The sequence below is a fragment of the Gopherus evgoodei genome, chromosome 5, assembly GCF_007399415.2.
Source record: "Gopherus evgoodei ecotype Sinaloan lineage chromosome 5, rGopEvg1_v1.p, whole genome shotgun sequence".
Classification (NCBI taxonomy): Eukaryota; Metazoa; Chordata; order Testudines; family Testudinidae; genus Gopherus; species Gopherus evgoodei.
The window spans coordinates 74799866-74819571 of NC_044326.1; the positions used below are offsets into that span (position 1 = coordinate 74799866).

Sequence of the window (19706 nt, forward strand, 5' to 3'; positions counted from 1 at the left end):
ATGTACTCTTATGTGGAAATCCATGATTAAATTGAGTCTTCCTGACTAGTGATTTAAATCAATTTGATTTAAATCAAATCCACTTTGGGATTGCCTATGGAAAATCAGTGTCACATTTTTTTATTCTCCAGTCATCTGGTACAGAGGCTGATTTAAGTGATAGGTTACATACCACAGTTAGTACAACTGCAATTTCATATTTCAGTTCCTTAAGAACTTTTCGATGAATACCATCTGGTCCTGGTGACTTATTACTGTTTAATTTATCAGTTTTTTTCAAAACTTCCTCTAATTGACACCTTAATCTAGGACAGTTCCTCAGATTCCACTCTTAATAGGTAGTCACGATAGGATAGTAAGTCCCTGTGTTCTAGATATGAGTCACACTGTACTCAACCTCATGGGATTTACAGTCGTCTGCAGTCTATGAATGGTAACTGTGTTCCTGCTTGCATATTGCAATATTTTGAAAGAGTATTAAATTCAAAAACTAGGAGAAAAATATGCTGTAAACTCTACTTGATACAGAGTCTTCGTAATTTAAACTTTTAATAAATGTGTCATTTACATCTCTTACTACTGCCCAGGAAGTATGTTTTTTTTTCATTGCTATCCTTCCTATGTACTGAGTACTGTACCTTTCAACTTTTTAGCATTATTTATATAACAGCCCTCTTTTTCTTTTTTTTTAAATCCTATATAAAGGATGATGAAAAGTGAGCCACCTAATACTACAAATTATGTTAGAAGGCATTATCCTGGAAAACCCCTTTTCAAAGAAACTACAGATGGAAAATTACCTATAGCCATGCAATACACCTGCTTACCCAAGTTGGGATTTTTCTCTGTAGTGTATAAGGAGTCCTAGTTTCCTCTATGGAAAATGTTTAGTGGGCCAGATAACAAACATGCATATTCAGTACATGGAGGAGGGCTCTTTTTACATAGATCTCTCTTCCACATAGGAGAGGTGCTTTGGTGCCCTTGAACCATTATCCCGCCCCTTCCCTTGCAGACTTGCTTCTTGCTGATCCTCAGGCATTCAACAGATGTGGGAATGAATCCCTTTGTTTTTACAATGGAAACCAAACCCTCACCCCTGGATACCATACTCTGTATGAAGGACAATCTTGTTGCATGTACAGTAGAACCTCAGAATTCAGAACACCAGAGTTAAGAACTGACCAGTCAACTACACACCTCATTTGAAACTGGAATTACACAGTCAGCAGCAGAGACCGCCCCCCTCAAAAGGCAAATACAGTACTGTGTTAAACATAGACTACTCAGAAAAAGGGGAAAGCAGCATTTTTTCTTCTACATAGTAAAGTTTCAAAGCTGTATTAAGCCAATGTCCAGTTGTAAACTTTTGAAAGAACAACTGTAAGGTTTTGTTCAGAATTACAGTCATTCAGATTTATGAAAAAACTCAATTCCTGAGGTGTTTTTAATTCTGAGGTTCTACTGTATTTAGCAGTGTTTTCTGTCCACGAGCAGGGGTGCTGTGTAATGAAGTGTTCATCATGCAAATTATCCATTAGTTTAATGGCTTTGTAGTTTGGATAAAGCTTGCAGAACTTGTGCTGTAGTACCTCAGTTTTTTGTTTCAGAGTAGCAGCCGTGTTAGTCTGTATCCGCAAAAAGAACAGGAGTACTTGCGGCACCTTAGAAACTAACAACCAAATACCCTTCTTTTTAATGCTACTCAGTGCAAGAGGCAGGAAGTCCATGTTTTTTACTAATGGCCTCCACTTTAATGTGTCTCTTTTTCTTTTTTTTAACCACCCATATTATGGGGTGTAAAAGAGGGATAATAAATGACAGAAATACTTTCTAAGGTTTCATCATTTCCCAAGGGATCTTCTGAACCATGGGATTTACAAGCATACGATACAGTCAAGGTGAACTTTGCAAGGAAAACAAAACTGTCTTTAAATTTCAAAAGGGTAGGACAGCAGGACCTGCTGAGAAGTTTACTGGATTCCACTCTTGCCTGGATACTATTAGGCTTCAATTTCCCAGGAGCCATCAAAAAAACAAGGGTAGAGAGAGAGTCCTGCAGAACCCAAAATGAGGGAGTTATTTAGCCTGCCCAGCTAGGGTGCAAAGAAGTGGTGAAGTATTTGTCCACCCTTTAGCATGAGGCAAAACAATTTTCTTGGCTTCCATCTGCAACACCCAGGATGTGCCATAAAAGATAAGTGAGTGTTTTGGCACTTAGTCTGCACTTTTTTCGAACAGTCAGTTCTCTTAGCTATGAGCCAATTGTATGTGGCAGTGGGAAGGGAAGAGAAAGTTGCCATTTTAAGTGAATAGTTTGCCTCTCTTTAATCTTTAATTTCCAGAACATAACCTTAAAAACAAAACAAACATACAGAAATTTCTTTAGGAACTAAGACTGTGTCTACACTACACTTGCTACAGCAACAGAAGAGTTTTTCCATCACTGTAGTAAATTCACCCACTTGAGAGGCCATAGGTATGACAATGGAAGAATTCTTCCACTGACTAACTGTGTCTACAGCTGTGAGGATTCACAGGGGGCTAGAACCTGGGCCTGCTGGTCCCTGAGGGACTGCAGCATCAGTACTATAACCTGACAGCTCAGGCAAAGCAACTATCAATAGGCTGTGAGCTTTGTGGACCTAACTACCACAGGATGTACCACAGAGGGCCTGATTGGCAGTTTCCTGGCTTTCCCTATTGGTCCAGGCACCCTATTTAAGCTTAGAGATGGGCACAGGAACTTGTGCAACTAGGTGGAACCCGAGCTGGCTGCTGGGACAGACCCTGCTCTTTCACTGTGCTTTGGTTTCTGGCTTCTGACTCTCGGCCCTGGTTTCTGATACCAGTTCTGTCCCTTGACTCCAGCCTTTCCCACTAGGCATGACTGCCAATGCCCCAGCCATGACAATAGTGGGAGTTAGGTCAACCTAACTATGTCACACAGGATGTGAAGTTGTTCAGCGCCCTGTGTGACATAGCTAGGTTCTCCTAAGTTTTAGGTGCAGACTAGGCCTAAGATACTTGTATTTCAGCAGAATTCCAGTTCAGTGTATTCCATAAGGCAATACAAACCTGAGTTAAACCCAACAAAAACAACCTGAAAGAGCTTTAGAGAGAGTGAAAACTGCAGAGTCAAGATAATTCTTGAACAACTTGCTCACAGATCACCCTGCATCTAAAGCCTGGTCTACATCTAAAACTTATGTCAATCTATCTACATCACTCAGGGCTGAGAAAAATTCTATGCCTTGTGTGTCACAGGTTAATGTCACAGTGTAGATGCAGCTAGGTCAACAGACTAATTCTTCCATTGACCTAGTTATTACCTCTTGGGGGGGGGGTATGACAATGTTGGAAAACCCTCTTCCATTAGTGTAATGTCTACATTGCTGTAGGTGTGCTGCAGCTCTGCAGGAGTGCCACTGTAGTGCTTGTAATGTAGATACATCCTGAAAGTTTAGGTTTTACTAAGGAGGGGATGACTGTGGTTTCCTTATTTTTCTGCACCATTACAATTATCTGTTGCAATAGCTAACATCAGTATAAGAATGTGGCAACACATTAAGTCCAGAAAATTCAACAAGGCACGGTTAACTTAAAAAAAGAAAATAAAACAAAACAAAAACTGAACAGTTAAAGTGTGCAGTTTTGGCTAGGTTTGGTTTATTATATAGACATTCAAAGTAAACCTCTGGTGACCTGTACAAAACTAAACAGGCTGTGCACAGGATTCCAGTGCAGGAATTGTGGAGATTGATCATTGTCCGTGCAGGCAGGGTGAAAGGCCTCTGAGTAGCTCTACTGTGGCCTGTAGTGCAATGTATTGTCATGGCCCAACATGCTGGCTACATGGATTTCATGGCTCATCAGCTTCCTCAAGCCAACCGCCCACTCCTTCCCCCATCTTTTTCCAAAGACAAAGGTGCCACTGAGTTCTGTTCTGCTGCATGACAAGCAAGGGACATCAGAGTCTCTCTGCAGCTTTTTCATTTCTCAGATCCACCACAAAGCAAAAGAGCTGTGGTTTTAGTTTTAGTTCGGGATTTCTGCAGGCCCTGAGACAGAAGATTTCACTCTTGAAAGGAGAAAAAACTCACCTAGTGCTCTTTTTAAGTGTACCAGTTGTGAAAGCTTCAGTGTGAAAGGTCCCAGGGTTTTGCTCTGTAAATGCTACAGATTCTCTCCTAGTGTAAATGGGTGCAACTCCATGAACTCAGTGAAACTGTTCCCACTGGAGCCAGAAGAGAAATGTCCCTTATGGTTTAGATATGTGATATTGATGCACATATTGGCAAAAGCAGGCGCTAGGAATTTGGATATTTGCATCTTCAAGAACATTTCTTTATTTTATGTTCCTCATTTTCCCATCTCCAGTTCAGATGAGCAAACAGTATTATCCCTTTTAAACACACACAAAGAACCTGGCTATTAACATCTTGAGACCTACCATATATGTATGTTGAGAAAGTCTGACCAAAATGATAGCTTATGTGTAATTTTTCAAACCTGACCTATTGGGTGCTTTTTGTTAGAAAATACTAAAAAACCCAAAAGCACACTTACATAGTCCCACATGCTGCATGTTCTGATTATCTCTTTTTCAACACTATGGAGATTCAAAATACTAAAAAGTCATGAGTTGATTTCTATGTGATCTTCTCTCTTAAGTGGTCTTTTGTAAAACTAATGTTGTTTTGTTTATTTCTCTTGGGTTTGATTGACTATTTATTTCTTGTCACAGTGTTTTCTTATGTTTGTTAGTTTACCATAAGCAGTGTGGCAGGCCAACACATTACAGCAAAGAGTTTGGAACAGCAGTGCTTTGCTTGATTTTGTCACTTAAAAGGAAAATCTCGGTATTGCAGTGGCAGTGATATTTCATTCCTACTTGCAACTTCAAGGAAGTCCTAGACAGAGAGAGCACTCCAGAAAAAATCCAATCTGCTCCAGTGAAAACAGTTTGATTCCTGCTAAACAAGACATTCATCCAATTATGTTAATGATACTGTCCAGTTACAAGTTCCCTCAAAGCCCCATGCTGGCACACAATCAGAAAACCTTTAAATAGCAGTGCCTTAGAAGTCTATTAGCATCACAATAATAGTCATGATGCAAGAATTGTACAAGTCCCCTGAATCACATTTAAGGACCACATCGCAACAGTGAATCAACTCCATTTACTTGGCACTCTGAAAAATCTGCTTCTGCTGATATTTGAATCAAGAACTCTTCAATACAAATTCCTTTGCAACTCAAACATGCTACCAGTCTTCTCTGTGCAAACTGATGTGTTCATTTTGTGTGTGTGTGTGTGTGTGAAATCTTTTAAGTATTTATTACACACACACACACACACACACACACGCACAAAATAAGATCTTTTAAGTGAATAGAGTTGCTTAGAATTTTGGTTCAAAGCTACAGTTTCAGTGACCCATTTTAACTGTGCACACGATATTTGTGGGTAAGATATTTGTGCATACAGAAAACTACACTGATGTGTGCAAACAGGTATTTGCATGATTAATTGGGCAGATTGGCTAATTATGTGCCTAACAATTCTCTCGCATGTGCAATTACTTAATCTACACACATATGCATGATTTTGTGCATGCAAATTGATGTAATCACAAATGTTTCAAGTAAAATTAAACTGGAAATGCAGCCCGTGATGTTTATACATGTACACTTAATGTTACTTTTCTTAGTACCAGCAAAGACTCTATCTGGAAGGGAGGGGAGGAGGGGGATTGTATACCATTATGATTTTTATTGTATCCAAGAGCATACTGGCCACATCACAGAAGATCTAGAAAGACACATTATTATGTGTGTTTTACATGACAAGTAAGGATGACAAAACAGGAAGAAAAGAATGAGACCAGGAAGAATTATAGCAATGCAATTGCACAGTTACTCATTGTCAGCGTATGAACATCATAGTGATTCTGGATTTCCCCCCTTCTAATTCTATTAAAAATAATAAGGAAAATAAAAATATGGCAGACTGAATATTAATTACTCATCTATTATGTATACTGATTTTTTTCTCTCTGCACTCTTTAATAAAAGTTCACAATACGTTGCTATACCCAAGAGTTGAAACCCTAAAATATCCTTATTTTGTAATAGATCATCTGCTGCTCATAAGGGAAAAAGTATAATCGAGTTTTATACTTGTATATGTGGTTGTTTTCTTTAATAAATTTATTTATATCTTGTGAGTTAAAACTGGGACTGTGGATTGATATTTAGGTTTGGCAGAATTTAGTACTTTTTGTAATTTTGACGGATGATACTGGTTTATTTTAAGTCTTTTTTATTTTTATTTATTTACTTTCTCATGGTTGTGCAAAACTGTGGGGAAAGGGGTCAAACAATAAAGGGGGATCAGACAATTATTTAATGAGAATAGATACTGAGATTCAAGAAGTTAAAGCTTTGTAACAGTTAAAACACATATTGCCAACATCACATCAAAATAAACAAAGTACATATCCTTAAAACTCTGATCAATTCTGAAGTAGTATGTTTCTTACTTTGCCTGTTTGTGTAAAATATATATATATATATAGCCATGTCAGTATGTTTAATATGTGTTTCAACTGTTACAAAGCTTTAACTTTTTTGAATCTCAGTATCTATTCTCATTAAATTAAATAATATCTTTTCATCATTGAAATAGTGTATGTGGATGAAGAAGTCCATATTTATCGACATACTTATAAAAGATTAAATTTTCCAAGCCTATTTACAATTCAAACTCCATAACTTTCCAAGTTATCATATCCTGTATGTTAGTTCAAGCCATCATCAACACGTAGCAATTGTTATAATTCAATTTTGTTTGTATAATATGTGTTCTCTCAACTCTTCACATATCAAAGGCTCATACATATTTTTATTCATGGGCTGGAGGCTACATACCTTGAAAAACTGAAAATGGTAAAGGACAACCCTCACTCTTTGTATTTTAAATAATAGATGTCTGTAAGAAAGTATTTGTATGCTTCAGAATGGAAACCATTACTAATCATTAAGAAGTGTGCATGTTTTCATATGCTGTAGTTTGGTTTTGGTGTAAAACTGTTTGTTTATTTATTAAATTTCCTATGTCAGTATGCTTAATATCAAACTGGGAGGTACAGCTGTCACTTGTAAATAATGTGTTTTATACATCGCCAGAGGAAGGTCGATCTAAAGTTCTTATATGGCTTCATTACCATTGTGTTGGAGGGCCTGATATTTTTTAAATGTATTTATTTTCACAAAACCCCTGTGAGGTAGGGCAGTACTGTTTTCCCATTTTACAGATGGGGAACTGAGGCACAGAGAGGCTAAATGACTTGCCCAGGGTCATACAAGAAATGTGTGGTGGAGCAGGGAACTGCACCCAGGGTCTCTCATACTAGGCTAGTGCCCTAACCACTGGACTATACTCCCTCTCTCAATGCATATATGTGCTGTGTTTGCTCATGTAAAAAAATGAGGCGAATATATGTAGCTTATGCAAAATATTTTTTAACGTTTATTTCTCATACAACTTTATAATGGCATTGCATGCTGGGAAACTGAAAACATCCTATAGCTGCAGAAGAAGAAGGGATAAGAGGAAGACTGTCTGCTCTAAATGATCAAATTACACTGATACACAAGTGAAAGCAAGACACTTTTAGAGAAGTGAGGATAGAGGAAGTAGCTGTCACAGAGTATTAGTGCACTGACTTCGTATCTAGAGATCGGATTCAGATTTGTCTTGGTTACAAGTGAAATGTGATTAATGGTGTTAACATAGTCTTCAGTTGATGCTAGTGTACACAAAGCAATTCACAGTAAACTGTGTCATGAATGACTCAGTATTCTGTAGAGAATAGCAGGAATGTTGCAGTCAAGAGTAAGGTACATTTGCAGATCTATGTCCTGTGATAGACCCAGGCCAGTTGGGAACAGCAGAATAGCAGAAGGCAGATATACTGGCTACTGGATTAACAGTTTTCTACTCCTTGACTGACCAGAGCAGGGGCTCTGAGAACACCTGACTCTAATTAACCTGCAAAGAGTCAGGTGAGGCCATTTAGTTAATGTGACTACCTGACTCTAATTAAGGCCCTGCTGATACTATAAAAAGAGCTCACTCCAGTCAGACAGGGAAGAGCCAGGGGTGAGGAAGTGCGGCTAAAGGGCTGGTTACTGAAGACCCCCTCAGACCATCGTTAAAGGAGCCCTAAGGTAAGGGTGAAGAAGGGAGAAGCAGGAGAGCTGTGGGGAAGTAGCCCAGGGAAATGTAGCAACTCTGGCAGTGAAAGGTTGGCTGCCAACAACTGCTACCACTGGGGTCCTTGGGCCAGAACCCAGAGTAGAGGGCGGGCCTGGGTTCCCCCCAACCCATCACTACAGCAACATCTCCTGGGAGGGGAAGTCAGGCCCCTGTCAGGACAGGAGGCTGAACGGAGACTGTGGGAGTTCTCTCACCAACCTCCTTGCAGGCCTATGATGAAAAGGGCTCAGTAGACTGTAAGCCTGGCCCTAGAGAGAGAATGGCTACATAGAGGGTCACAGTGAGCCACTGAGGCTAGCATAAACTGCCTAGAAGCGCAGGACCCATGGGAGCAAGGTCAGAGCTCTGCCATAGTCCCCAATTCAGCGAAGTTTCTAAGCATGTTCTTAAGTGTTTTTACTGATTTGGGACCTATAAGTGGAGATTTGTGTTATGTAACTATATGTCTAGTTCTGACCAGCTTCCTGGGCAGGTTTGACTTGCATAAAAACATTCATTCTGCAGATAATTTAAGCTCTTATTGATTTTTGGCAGTAGTAAGTGCTAATTTTTATGTGCAATTGTCTTGATTTCCTTTACATTAACACATTTACACTGCTATAATTCATAATTTACACATGTACAATATTTTTACACACAGTTATGCATATAAATTATGTTTTTACTCACATTAAATCCCCTTTTCACTGCCAAAGTGGAGTAGAGAAGCAATAGCGTAAATGAGAATCAGGGCCAGTGTGTTTAGACTACCAGCAATTCCCCATCGGGTATATGTGTATGCCACTGCACGTTTTTACTTCTTTAACAAATAAATTGAAGGGTGCTAATAAAAGTGGATTTTGTTTTCTATTTTTTAGTTTTCTTTAATCACTTTAGACAAGTAATTCTCAAACTGTGATTCATGAACCACCCAGTGATTAGCAGAGCCTTCTTGGTTGTCTGCATGTGAAACGCTTTGAGAACCATGGAATGGAAGAACAGGGAATTGAGGAGGAACTTCAGTGCTATGGACTTTCTAAATTGATATTCTGAGGAACTCGCTGCTAAGGACACAGCCCAGTGGATTGAGATTGTGTTGCAGATTTCTCATTTTTTTTCCCCCTTCTACTCCTTAGTAAGATTCCAAGTAGATAAATAGTGCATATAAATCACTGATTATTATTTTAATATATAAACCCAATAGTGTGGTAGGCATTTTACATTTTCCTCATGTTGGCACTTTTTTTATATGCGCACCTGCTGGATTTTTTCCAATAAAACGATAAGAATAAGTGTTACTATATCTTATTTCTCAGTCATTTTTTGCTTATTATAAAGAGTTAGGTATTGAGATACCATGGAAGTGCTCAGATTGCACAGTGATGAGTGTCATATAAAAGCTGTGGGAAAGAAAGTGTGTAAGAAAGATGTTTTTACCTACTGGAACCTAATACACAAGATCCTCAGGTGACTAATAATTATAATGTGACAATATATATGCTTTTACAAATACTTTTGCTTATCAGGTTAATGCTTTTTGTTTATTTACAGTATGAAAGAGGCTGGTTTAGGCCATAAACAATGGAGAGGTGGTCCCATTTCATCAAACTGCAAGCAGTGTCCAGTAGTTTATACCAATCCTGTTTGTGGATCAGATGGTCATACATATTCTTCTCAGGTAAGAATAAAATAATCAAATTATTCATTAATTCATTCATTTATATTTCCCAAAACAGTCAAATATCCCACTGTTTAATAAAAAGAAGCAGTTATTTATTTTGATTTGAACAGCATAAAATCCTATCCTGGGCTGACACCCACAAAAAATCTGAAACATTGTGAGACTAAAAAGCAGAACAGCAACAAATCTCACCCAACATTAAACAAATAGTTAGCAATAAATAAATAAAATATCCCCCTACCTCAGATTCCAGAAGAAATCCTACTCCTTCCCCCTCTCTGCCCAGCTCAGCCTTCACAATTGCCTGTTCAAAGATGAGTTTTGCAGCATGCTCTGAAGATAAAAAATTCAAGCTGTTTCAGACCTATGGAGGGTAAACTGCAAAGTCAAGGAAGAACCCCTTATTCACAGTTCCCTCTCTTTTAAATCAAGGAAACTCAGGCCAGGCCATTCTGCAAAGTGTGACTACAGCAGTGGTGAATGAAGAGAGAAACAATCATCCATGTAGATAGGTCTCGGGCTGTTATGGGGAAAGACCAACACTTTAAACTCTACCCACAAGTCACCAGTAGACAGCAACTGCAGATTCTGGGGCAAAGATGTCATGCTCACTGTGAGATTCTGATAATAAGCATGCTGCGTGATTCTCCTCTAAATGCAGTTTCCTAATGGGCTTAAGGTGTGACATGTTACAGTAGTCTAATCTCGAGGTGACAGTGGTATGGATTACAGTAATTATGTCTGCATCCAGAAGAAAAGTTTGCATCCCATGGACTAGGCATACATGGAAAAAAGCAATTGGAAATTTAACCAGGTCTGCAAGTTACAAACTGTATTGAAAAATTATGTGCATACTCTTTTACACTCATTTGGGGCTGGTGCTAAGTATAAATTTAGCCAAATCCCTTAATTGTTTCCAGCAATGCATCACAAACACCTTAGTCTTACATGGATGTTCTCTCAATAAACTTGCACTCATTCGTATCCAAGTATCTCCAAAACACTGACTGAGACGCTTGACTGCATTCTTGAAGCTGGATGATAGAGATACAAATTTGAGTATCATCACCATACTGAAAGCACTTCAGTGTGGCGATGACACTCAACTTTATATCGCCTTCTTATCCAGTTTTGAGAGTGCAATATCTACTCACTAACTGTCCTAACAGCTCATATGCATTGAATTAAAGGGGTGGCAGCATGGAAACCTGCAGTGTACAACATAACAAAACAGAAGAATATTTGCTCAGCATTAACCTCTGAGATTTCTTGGGGAAAAACGAATGAAACCACGAGAAGGCAGTTCTGTTCATTGCAGGAACTGCAAGCAAGTCAATATCTCGAGATCCACCATGTAATATCAGTATAGACATCTGATCTTTATCCCATCAAAGTGTCTGCACCAAAAGATAATACCTGATGCTTTAGTGGAAGAAGAAAATTCATCTATCATACTCAAGCGATGCACTCATTACCTGTAAAGGCAAAAAAAAGGCCCACTTTCTATATAGAATTTTAATCAACAGACTTACTCAATACCCCACCAATTTAAAGATTGTAGAACTGCTATTTACGGTATTAATGTTCCTTTTGATTTTCTGCTGCACTTGCAATCTGTACCTAACTTTTCCAAAGTATGATTCTACTTCCTATTTGTGCCTCCCAGCCCAGATGTACAGATTTGCACTAGCTCTGCTCAATCTAGCATACTAAAAATAGCAGTGTGGACGTTGCAGCATAGATGGTGCCTCAGGCTAGCATGAACCCAAGTGATGATGTGGAGTTGGTCTCAGGGGCTAGACTGAGCCACAGCCATTCTGGCAATGCCCACACTGCTATTCTTAGCATGCTAGCTCAAGCAATGATGGCATGCTCCTGGCTGCTGTGTAGACATACCCAGAAGAAGGGTGTCCTGCTCAGCTTTGATAAGATAAGCAGGATATGACCAACATTTCATTCTCAGTGTTGCCAGCTAGCTCTTATGATTTTTATCCTGAATCTCATTATATTTAAAATATTTCTTAAAGCTCCAGCCCTTGGAGTCAAGAGATTATGTGAGAATCTCAGAGTTCATGTTTTTTAAAAGTCATATTCTAGCCTTTGTAGTTGTAGAAAAGTTTGGAAATGTGACTTGTGTGCACTTTAGACTCTCAGAAGGCAAACAAAAAAGAACTCCAAATTGACTGGCTTAGACATCAGGAGGGGTGTTTTTTTCCAATAATGCTGTGAGTTTTTGGACACTCTGAATGCTTGGGAATGGAAATACTGCATCCTTTTAAAAGGAGGATATACTATTTTGACTTGAGTGTTTGAGAAATAGTCATAAATAATTCACAGTAAATTACTATATGCATATATGTATACAGGAACTATTAAAACCTGTTTGAAACATGCTTAAATCATGCCAAATATCTCATCTCATTGCCATTGTTTAGTAATTCCATATGGTAATACTCAAACGGCTAGTCAGGAAATGGGCCCCAGGGCTAGGCATTGTACATGCAGAGAAAGGAAGTTGGTCCTTGTCTCAAAGATCTTGTCCTCTAAAAAGCCAGACAAATACAAACAGATTAACAACAAATAACCTACTGTATTAAAAGTATAGAATTTACACATTACAATTTCTCCCAGCCCTGTTCCCCCACTGTACTGATGGCAAAGCCAGATTGTCATTTTTCAGAGTGTATCATCTTCCTTTAGAGTGACCAGACATCCTGATATTAGGGTCTTTGGTTTAGATAGACAACTATACGCCACCTCCCACCCCCCCAAAAAAGTGTCCCGATTTTTTCCACTTGTTATGTGGTCACCCTATCTTCCTTCTATCCTACCCTCATCCCAAAGGAATTCTCTGTCTTTTGAAGAGAATTCAAAACAAAACAAACCTAGTAACCTCAAAGTTCCTGAATGCCTCCTTCCCAGCCATTTCTTCCCCAGTCCTTTTATGTGGAAGTGAGCAAGGCTGCTAACTACTCCCGAGGGAAGAGACAGGGGTCCAGGTGACCTTTCTTTGCCTACAACATTTTTCCAGCAATGGTGGTGGCTCCTAGCCATTTCTTCCTTACAGGGGTACAATTGAGAGGATGCAAGAGACGTAAGGGAGGAGCGTCTCCAGAAAACTTAATTTTTCAAATCTGTATGTTGGTGGTGGTTTCATGTTTGGCTTCTGAAGTGCCTCAGTATTCAGAGCACAGTATTCAGAATACTGTGACACAGAAATTTCAGATATTCTAACAGAAGCTACATGTGCATTGTGCAATTAAGAGATTCAGAGTGTGTGGAATGAGAGCTCTTTCTATAAAACTTCGAAAATTCTCAAAAAAAAAAAAAGAGACATAAAAGGCAAGCCTGGTTGCTTCTAGTGTAACTAGTTCTGTAAAACTTGTGCAGGCAGAGAGTCAGATTCTCTCATTTCATTTATCCTTTGAAAAGATGGCAGTGATTTCATATGTACATCTGCTACTAACACTGTGTGCATTTTCAGGATATATTGTGCCTGGTGTACACAGAGATGTGCAAGTAGTGGTTAGCACTTAAATCATTACGATTGAGCTCTCACACACAGTAACTGAAGCAGTCAAAACTGTGTCGCTTTGTATGGAAAGATGTGGAGCTAAATGAACCCACTAAGCTCAAGATTCTGCCACCCATACTTATGTTCATCTGTACTGTACTCTGAGTAGTCCCTTGACTTCACTGGGTCCTATAGGCTCAGTCATGGCTTGGCCATACATAGCAATGCAGGGGCTGTAGGCAGGTATAAAAGAAAGAGAGAGAGAGAGATGCACACACGTGCTACTGTGTGGCCTCCTCACATTTTCCTTGCATGGGTGTGGAGGGAAATAGTCTCTTTGTGTCTGGTACTGTTTCCCACCACAGTGAAGGGTGGTAGGGAATTTACTGTGCTCCCCTTCCAATGCCCCAACCAGCACAGCTGAGCTGGTAGTAATTACTACTCCCCAGGAATAAGGGGAAAGAGATTGTTTCTCACATTGCACGTCCAAGGCTTTTCCTTAGGTGGCTCTACTGTGTGTCACTTCTTACACAGGACTAGGAGCAAATGCAAAATCTAGTCTTTTGTCAGTAAACTGTTAAAAATGTGAGAGACTACAGGAAATCCATAGTTGTTTACAAATATTTACTTATTCCTCTTTTTAAGATGTTATGGTTTCTATATTCTCTCAAATTTATGATGCATGTTTATCAAAATAAAGGTCTATTCGAAGTTATTTAAGGAGCAATTACTCTTGCAATTGACATAAAAGATAAATATTTTTATTCCTTTACTCCAGGCAAAGTTTATGTTGATTCTCTTCAAGCTCAGTGAAAGCTTAATATTGTTCTATGTAATGGGGTTCACGCTGTGCCCCTGGATATTTGGCCCCTGGGCCTCCCTCTTCAGTGAGTCAGGGACACTTCAGGCTGGTACAACACCCATGCTCTTTATTCTCATAAGGTTTCCCACCACCAGTTCCCAACTATATACAGGCTTCACAGCTATTTTACCTAAAACAGGCCTGGCTGGCAACAGACTAGGAGGCTCCAACTTCCTTATGTGCCTGACCCTTCTCTTTCCCTCTCCCCCTTCTCTGGCTTCCTCCCAGCCTTTATAGCTCTGGGCTAATAAGAGTGGCAGGTGCAGCCAGTTACCAGGCAGGCACAGGGGTATTCATGCAACCCCAATCCATTCCCCTTAATTGGGGCTGGAGTGGCAGGAGCTGTTTAAGGGCTTCTCAACCAGCACCCTGCCACCTTGTACAATATAGTTACTTGCTTTTATTGGGAGTATATTTGTCAATGACTGCAAATTGTACAATACATTTTCTGAACACAAGTCAATAAAGGATATCAGTGTTATAGAACTGTGCAGTGCATTCGTATAATTTCCCAGTGGATGCTGCTTTGGACATACCATGTCCTGCTCTGTCAGATTAAGCCCATAGCATGTTTGCTGTTTAAACTGCATAGTTGTAAAAACTTTAAATGTGCTTTTGGTTCTCAAAAACATAAGTGAGGTCATATTTGGTAAATGAGCCACAGTGAAAAAAACATTTTAAGGTTGTCTTCAAAACTGAGATTATATAGAGCTCGATAATGCCACATATCTTGCAATGATTTCAGTGGGACAACTGAGCAGGACAATGTGCTACTCAACAGGAGTATCTGGCCCATAACTATTAATATTGTCAGTGTAAAGGAAGGGTGGAAAAGTCAAATGCTTATTACAGAATGAAGGAGGCACTAAAAGGGGGAAAATGCATAATGAAATGTTGACTAATAAAAATCAGCATCAGTGGTTGTACAGGAAAAAATTAATTTAAGGGACACTGTAGTTTTCTTACCTACATTGCATTATATGCAACACCTTTTGTTTAGTTCAGTGGTTCCCAAACTTGTTCCGCTGCTTGTGCAGGGAAAGCCCCTGGCAGGCCAGGTCAGTTTGCATACCTGCCGCATCCGCAGATTCGGCCGATTGCAGCTCCCAGTGGCTGCGGTTCACTGCTCCAGGCCAATGGGAGCTGCTGGAAGTGGCGGCCAGCAAATCCTTCGGCCCACACTGCTTCCAGCAGCTCCCATTGGCCTGGACCAGTGAACCGTGGCCACTGGGAGCCACGATCGGCCGAATCTGCGGATGTGGCAGGTACAGAAACCAGCCCGGCCTGCCAGGGCCTTTCCCTGCAGAAGCAGTGGAACAAGTTGGGGAACCACTGGTTTAGTTAATTAAAAAAAAAAAATGTTACAAATATTTTCGTTATTGGTCATGTTTTTCCTTCTGCATTTCTCTCAACTTGGGCAATGAAAGTAGATTAGTCAGTTTTCAGTCAACTTTACATACAGATACTCAAGCACTTCCATAATGTAAGGGATTTTTTATTTTAAATATAGCTGTAATAATTCATAATTATAAACAGATTTTTCTATCCATATAGTGAATGCTACCTTAATCTGTATGTAGTGCCTTGGATTTCATACATACAGTGTAATTGACTACTCAACATTTGTTCCAGATATGAGATGACCTAGCCCTAATAAATACAGAATAACAATGCTTTCAGTATTTTTAAAAGACAGTGTTACAGAAACAAACTACTTTTAAAACAAAGTTTGCCACTTGCTTTTTGGTTTCATTCCAGAATAGCCTTGGCAATAAGCCACAAATCAATTTTTTGACTAGTGGCATTTTCCTCGAGGATGTCGAGTCCTTTTCACCCTGTTAACAAACTTTTTACCGATTTATTTTCTTTCCTATTTAAGAAAAGTATATCTGGTTGGTGGTATATCTGCAGTTACTCTTAGAGAAGAAAGGACTCTGTTGATGTAGCATTTAGCCATAAACATTTTTAGTCACCTGAAAAATTCCAGGAAGACTAACTTGGTTCCTTACAATTAGGGAAATGAAGTTAAAATTAAATACTATTTTTTTCAAAAATGTACTGAGTCCTAACTGTTTGGGGCTGAGTGGGGAGATCAAAGGGAAAGGAAATAGAAAAGATATCCAGAATGTCTGAAAGATAGGAATGGACTCCTGATGATGCTTTGCACATAGAAAATCAACAGGTGTGTGTGTGTGTGTGTGTGTGTGTGTGTGTGTGTGTGTGTGTGTGTGTGTATGCATACATATATAATATATATACAAAGTGATTTTTTTTAACCTTGTGTTGTTATGATTTGGAGTTACCAGAGATGTAAATGTGACTCAGTAGGTTAATAGCAATGACTATGTTCATTATGTTCTTGACTGTGTGAAAATCACAACCACTTGTTCTATAAATTTACACTAATCTAACTTTCTGCATTGTTAACTTCATTCCCACCACATTTAATGATTTCCATTTTAAGGCCAGTGCCATTTTTTAGTTTGTGTCAGTGTATTTTTAGAAATCGATTTTGTTATGTTGTAAAGTTATCCACATGCCTTAATGTTGAGGGTAGGAAAAAAGCTTATTTGGAGGAGTCTTTGGAAATAAAAAGTAAGTAGAGGTGTTTAAACTTTCTGGTGTGCCCTATTATAAATGTGAAATTGACTGAATCCCATCTACTTAATCAACTTCATGTGATAATTTCAGACACGTTTGAGCTGTTGGTATTTCCTTTCCAGTTCAGAAAAGATGATAAAGTAAAGCTGTGTAAGTATTCAGTCTGCAGAACCTGCAGGATTATTTGATTCATATTAGTGCAAATTGGTATCTTGTGGAGGGGTTAGCTGTCAGAATGTTTAAATATTGACCCCTTTATTTGGTAACAGTAAATAGAAACAACTTCACATGGGCCTGATTGAGCACAGATCCATCACTCAGTTCTTAATTAGAATAAACCACCACTTTCCTCTATTCTGATCTATATATATATATAATTAATGAAACTGTATTGGACTAGACACAGCAGTAAATGAGACACAGACAAAAGTAATATGATTTAATGCTGGGCCACATAATCTGTAAGAAATAAATCTTCTGGCACCCATCTAGTCCAGTCTGATAGGTATTGAAACTTTGCCATCTAGAAGACAGGAGATAAAAGTTCATTCCACCAAATTCTTACAGAAATTTAGAGATTTTCCCCATTTATACTCTCCTTGACCAATATTACATTGATTGTGATTGCAGCTATATCCTCAATCCCAAAATAATCTGTGAACCTCCTTATCTGCCAGCCACCCACTTGTGTACTCAGTGGATTATACCGCAGATTCAGACCTCATCTGGTGCTGCATGTTAGACTAACCCTGAAAGGACAAACTGGAAACGTGCTTACTGAAGCCAAATATCCCTGCCACACAATATAGTCCCAAAAAACTGCCTCAATACTATTCCATCATATTCTACTACCCCTTTCTCCCCTCCCCAGCTGCCTCACTTCCTGTTCCCAGTGTCCTCCACTCCCCTTTAAAAAAAAAAAAAAAAAAAAAAAAAAAAGACATGCAGGGATCTGAGATCTCTACTCCATATGAAGCTGCTGTATTGTCATCAATCTCCTCCAAACTTTCACTCTGCCAGTGATGCCAAAGAAAATGCTGTCATCTTCATTCTCTCTCTGTACAGGCCCTAGCACAGTGGGGTCTTGATCCTCCATTCAGGCTTGTCAAAAAATAATATAAATGCCCAGAGGGCCCTTTCCGCATAAATCCGATCGTTACCTCATTTGATGGCCCCCTGAGCAAGCCAGTCTCTTTTGGGTAAATGTAGGATCAAGCAGGCTACCCTCAGGAACCCATTCCCCATCCTTCCAAGTTAGGGGTGCTTTTGAATCAAAACATATGAAACATGACCCTTTTCCTTACCATTTGTGTACACCCTGCTGAACACCAACTATCCTTGTGTACGTGGACACTTTATGTCGTCCTAGAGGACAGTGAATGTAACTAACCCTCCAGTGAATGAGAAATCCCTTGCATGGACCCACAAACCACATGACTGTACAGGAGAATTTGATTCTGGCTAAGTAGGATGCACTCATTATAGGTGAAAGTCTGTAGTGAACCAGCACCACAGTGGACAGAACCTTCTATTTCTCGGAGATGAGACATACATGAGGGGAGGCTGGAACTTACCCAAAATGTGGTATTTTAGAATAAAACAGCTTTGTATGCCCTGTGGTCCCTGTGGCAATAGATTTCTCTGAGTCTGTGAGGTCTGGAGCCAAGAATCCACAATGTATGTGGCCTTCACTTGGGTTGGATTGTACCCTGCTGCCAGGTCTTGAAACCTGTCCAACGGAAAATGAGAAAAAGTAATGCTGTTATCAGTACCAAGGACGTGGTGGAATAATTGTTACATTTTAAACAGTGACATATAAGCACACATAAGACATGTCACACTCTGAGAATCTGATTGACTGGCTATTAATAATGTAGGCCACAGCCTGATTGTCAGATCAGGAAACAACCTTCCTAGTATGAAAGATGGCTACCCAGATCATGATAGTCACCAGGACAGGTAAAAACTCGAGGGATGTAGTGTTCTTAACAGTTTCTCAGATTGTGCAATCTTCTGGACATAGGCCTTGCAAGTACAAACTGAAGCTGATTTTTCTCAGATATATTTATATATACATGGAAATTAATTACAAATCTTTGGTCATCCCCCCTCAAAAAAGAAAAAGAGACTATATTAAATCTGCCCAGATGTTCTGAAAGAGAGAGGTGCTCTCATATTTCCATGGTAATGCTGGCACTTGACTTCCTTAATTCTCAGGCATTTATATTATTTTTTACAAACACAGAAGGCCCACTGTGGGTCAATTACTGCTAAAACTTGGTAAACTAACTTGATATATTTTTAAAGAGATTGTAAGTTTGATTGATAAAGATACCATTGTTTATGTGCTAAGCTTAGACTTCTGTAAGTCATTTGACTTGATATTGCACAATATTTTGTTTAAGAAACTTGAACAATATAAAGCAACATGGCACATGTTGAATAGGTTAAAAACTGGCTAACTGATAGGTCCAAAATATAATTGTAAATGAAGAATAATCTTGTGTGCATATGTCTAGTGGAGTCACATGGGGATAGGTTCTCGGCCCTATGTTATTTAACGTTTTTATCAATGATTTGAAAGAAAACATAAAATTTCTGAAAGTTTGCAGATGACACAAAGGCTAGGGCAGTGGTAGACAAGAGGACAGATCACTGTTGCAGAGTGATGTGGATCATTTGGTAAACTGGGTACAAGCAAACCATAATCATTTCAGTATAGCCAAATACCAGCTTGTAGGATGAGGTAATATCCTGAGAAGCAATGCCTCTGAAAAAAGATTTG

At 39.1% G+C, this 19706-nt stretch overlaps 1 protein-coding gene across 3 annotated transcripts in view; it reads left to right on the forward strand.

The window, feature by feature from the left end:
- The window catches only part of SPOCK3 (SPARC (osteonectin), cwcv and kazal like domains proteoglycan 3), a 421538-nt gene that overhangs the window by 273592 nt on the left and 128240 nt on the right, over positions 1-19706 (forward strand). For all 3 annotated transcript variants that reach the window (XM_030564832.1, XM_030564833.1, XM_030564834.1), the window contains one exon: positions 9815-9941. In XM_030564832.1, coding sequence (XP_030420692.1) covers positions 9815-9941 — 127 coding nt within the window. The remainder of the gene's footprint in view (positions 1-9814; positions 9942-19706) is intronic.